This window comes from Neolamprologus multifasciatus, chromosome 18 (genome assembly GCF_963576455.1).
Source record: "Neolamprologus multifasciatus chromosome 18, fNeoMul1.2, whole genome shotgun sequence".
In the NCBI taxonomy this organism is placed as follows: domain Eukaryota; kingdom Metazoa; phylum Chordata; class Actinopteri; order Cichliformes; family Cichlidae; genus Neolamprologus; species Neolamprologus multifasciatus.
This window is the reverse complement of record NC_140456.1, coordinates 16,200,275-16,203,899: the sequence shown is the minus strand read 5'-3', so window position 1 is coordinate 16,203,899 and position 3,625 is coordinate 16,200,275. Positions and strand designations below refer to the sequence as shown.

Genomic DNA, 3,625 nt, shown 5'->3' with positions numbered 1-3,625 from the left:
ACAGACATTTAAAAGGTGTTTGACTGTTGCACAACCTAAGGCAAACAGAAAAAAAGTTTGTTGCTTTCTGATTTTTTTTGTATTCTGTTGCTTTTGCCAATAAAAATACACTCTGAGTTTCAGTCTGTCGTCACTGTCTGCATTTGGGTCCATGCTCTCTCCACTCCACGGGTCTGCCAGCGAAGGCGTGACAAGTCCTTCAATCTGGTTTATTTTTACCAGAATTGGACATCAACATCACATGTTGTTCTAGTAAATTATAACTAAGAAGTAAAAAGGTTTCAACACTGTTTACTTGAGGACATAGTTTTTTTCTGGACTATTTAGTGAACAATTCCCAGAAACCCATCCTGCGTGCTGGGGGAGGAGCAAAGGTCTGTTCATTAAAGCAGGCCTGAAACTTTCTTTCACATGAATCTGTGCTGGTTAACTGAATCAGTCATGGAGCTGCTGCTGCCGATACTTCTTGGCTTTCTTGCTTGTCTGGTCGGAGGGCTGTACCTGCTCGGAGTGTTCAGACAGCGGCGACCAGGAGAACCCCCCCTCGATAAAGGGCTCCTTCCTTGGTTGGGTCATGTCTTAGAGTTTCGCAGGAACACCTTGAAGTTCCTAGAGAGAATGGAGAAGAAGCACGGTGAAATATTTACAGTACAGCTGGGAGGGTTTTATATTACATTTGTCCAGGACCCTTTTTCATTTGGGGGGTTCATTAAGGAGAGTCGGGACAAACTGGACTTTCGAAAGGCTGCTCTGCATCTGGCGCACAGAGTGTTTGGATATAAAGCTGTTGAAGGGGGGCACAGTATTCTCCGCATTTCAAGCAACAAGCACCTGAAGGGGGAAGGTCTGCAAGAACTGACCCAATCTTTTATGAGTAATTTGCAGAACATAATGTTGCACAACATTGGATCAGCTGAGGAGGACAGGACCTGGAAAGAAGATGGACTGTTCAGGTACAGCTACAATGTTGTTTTCAGAGCTGGATATTTGGCCTTGTTTGGCAATGTGCCACCCAAGTCAGAACAAAGTGAGGAGAAAGCCAAAGAGAAAGACAGAGCTGAATCAGAAGCTTTGTTTCAGGAGTTTCGTAAATATGACCAGCTCTTCCCCAGACTGGCGTATGGGGTCCTCCCACCGATGGAAAAGTTGTCTGCAGAGAGGTTGAAGGCATACTTCTGGGATGTTCTGTCAATCCTGAAAATGAAAACCAAGGACAATATCAGTGGCTGGGTGTGGGACATACAGCAGGGTAAAGAGGAGATGGGCATCGATATGTCAATGATAAACAGATACATGCTTGTGCTTCTTATCGCCTCTCAGAGCAATATAGGGCCTTCTTCATTCTGGCTGCTCCTCTTCCTCATGAAACACCCAGAAGCCATGAAAGCAGTGAAGGAAGAGGTGGATAAAGTTCTGAAAGAATCTGGACAGGAGGTCCGGCCTGGTGGTCCTTTGGTCTACCTGACCCATGAAATGCTGTTGAAAACACAGATCTTGGACAGTGCTGTCGAAGAGACCCTCCGACTCACTGCTGCACCCCTCCTCACCAGGGCAGTGATAAAGGACATGACCTTCAAGATGGCTGATGGGCGAGAATATTTACTTCGCAAGGGTGACAGAATTGCAATCTTTCCTTTCAGTTCTGTCCAACATGATCCAGAGATCCATCCTGAGCCGCACTCATTCAAATATGACCGCTTCCTGAATCCAGACAGGACCAAGAAAACTGATTTTTATAAAGCAGGAAAGAAGGTAAAATATTACACCATGCCCTGGGGATCTGGGGTCTCCATGTGCCCTGGCCGTTTCTTTGCCACCAATGAGCTGAAACAGTTTGTTTTCCTCATGTTGGTCTATTTTGAGTTTGAGCTGATGAATCCTGATGAGAAGATTCCTGAAATTGACCTCAGTCGATACGGATTTGGAACGATGCAACCTGTCAGAGATATCCAGTTCAGATTCAGACTCAGATATTAAGCCAATCAGATGAAAACAAAACTGTGATTTTCTTTTTCTTTGGATCAAGATGGTTTGATGAGCACATTATGGAAATTATGGAAGCAGATTTAAATCTAAAGTTTTTGACGTGTTGGTCAACTGTAACAATTCAATATGCAAATGCACTGTTATTCTAGACATGTATATGTATATTGAACACATTCTGATCATAACTCTTCTTCTTTAAGTAATTTGCAGATCAGCAATCAGATTAAATCCAGTTAGAAATGATATTGATGGGCATTGTTTAAGATAACAACAATTATGATTATTGGTTATTAATTATTATTGTGAATGTTCTTTTTTGTATAATTATTTTTCTGTAATTGATGTGACATGTACACCTAGAAATTGAGACGATTCATGTATATCATAGTCAGTTTCAATTTTTAGTTAAATTTTCTATGTACATTACAAGTTTTTGCTTTTTGTTTTTTCCAAAATAAATGTTTTTTTGTAAATGTCAGATTTTGGAGTTTTATGTGAGCCTGTTTTAAAACTCAAAAAACCAAAACAAATAAAAACAAAGTTATAGGCTGACTTCAGACTTCTGCAACCTGTTAGAGATGTCCAGTTCAGATACAGACTCAGATATTAAGCCAATCAGATAAAAACAAAAGTCTTATCTTTAAACACCTTTTTTTGTATAATTCTTTTGATGATACATGGAGACTTATAAAATGAAGCATGGGAACACATGTATTGCAGATTTTCTGTTACATTTTCCATATGCAAATTAAGTAGAATTTTTCTGAAAATCAGTGCCAGCCGTCCATCTCCTTCTATTTATCCAGTCCAGGATGGCAGTGGAATTGGAGCCTTTTCCAACTGCTATAGGGCAAGAGGCTGGATACACAATGGAGAGAAAACAGTTTTGTTTTTTTTGTTCTTAAAATTTCAGATTTTTGAATTTTCTGTGATTCTGCTTCTGCACACTTTGTTACTCTGTGAATAAACAAGTCTTTAATTGGAACAAGTCTACATGTGTATTATATTTGTACTGGTCTCATTACATATGTATATCTGTTCATCTAGTCTGGTTTGTTGAGGTTAGCAAAGAGTTTCATATGGAGTTCTCTGGTGGGAAGCCTCCGGAACTGACCTCAGCACAGTTGTTATTCATAGTATATGCATGGTTTTTTGGTTTTCTTCGATTTGATTTGTTATATTTGTTATTTCTAGGGCTTTGTATCTTCTTCAGTTTTACCCATTGCCATGCAGAACTGCACACATCTGCAAGCCACATGGTCTGTTTTGTCATTTGCATTATCTATAACTGAACTGACTCCTCCCAGGTGCCAGCTTCTTTATTTTGATAGTGCAGCAGTCAAGAGGGGAGTGAGAACAGGGAAAGACACACAGCAAAGGGCCAACATTGAGCTGTATAGAATATGGTCACCTGCTCAGCCAGTGGGGTTTAATCTCAGAATTCAAAACAATAAAGTCATGACCAAACCTTGTTTATCTCTTGTGCAGAAAATGACCCAAATTGAAACTTGTTTTCTTAATAGAATGAACTAGAACAACAGCTGATGTCAATGTCCAACTCATTTGTCCTCATTTTCCTGATACCTGCCGTCTGAGTTGTATGTTTTGAGAGAGGGGAGACAACCCCCCCCCCCCCCCC

The 3,625-nt window shown here is 40.5% G+C and overlaps 1 protein-coding gene across 1 annotated transcript; it reads left to right on the top strand.

Annotated features, from left to right (window-relative positions):
- Window positions 1–393: 393 nt before the first annotated feature.
- LOC146497635 (7-alpha-hydroxycholest-4-en-3-one 12-alpha-hydroxylase-like) lies at window positions 394–3,625 on the top strand. The gene has a single exon (XM_085141867.1). The coding sequence runs from the start codon at window positions 412–414 to the stop codon at window positions 1,975–1,977; it is 1,566 nt and encodes a 521-aa protein (XP_084997993.1). The 5' UTR covers window positions 394–411; the 3' UTR covers window positions 1,978–3,625.

What these genes read in the sequence shown, in the direction of transcription:
- LOC146497635 (XM_085141867.1), top strand. Translation starts at nt 412, where the DNA reads ATGAATCTGTGCTGGTTAACTGAATCAGTCATGGAGCTGCTGCTGCCG.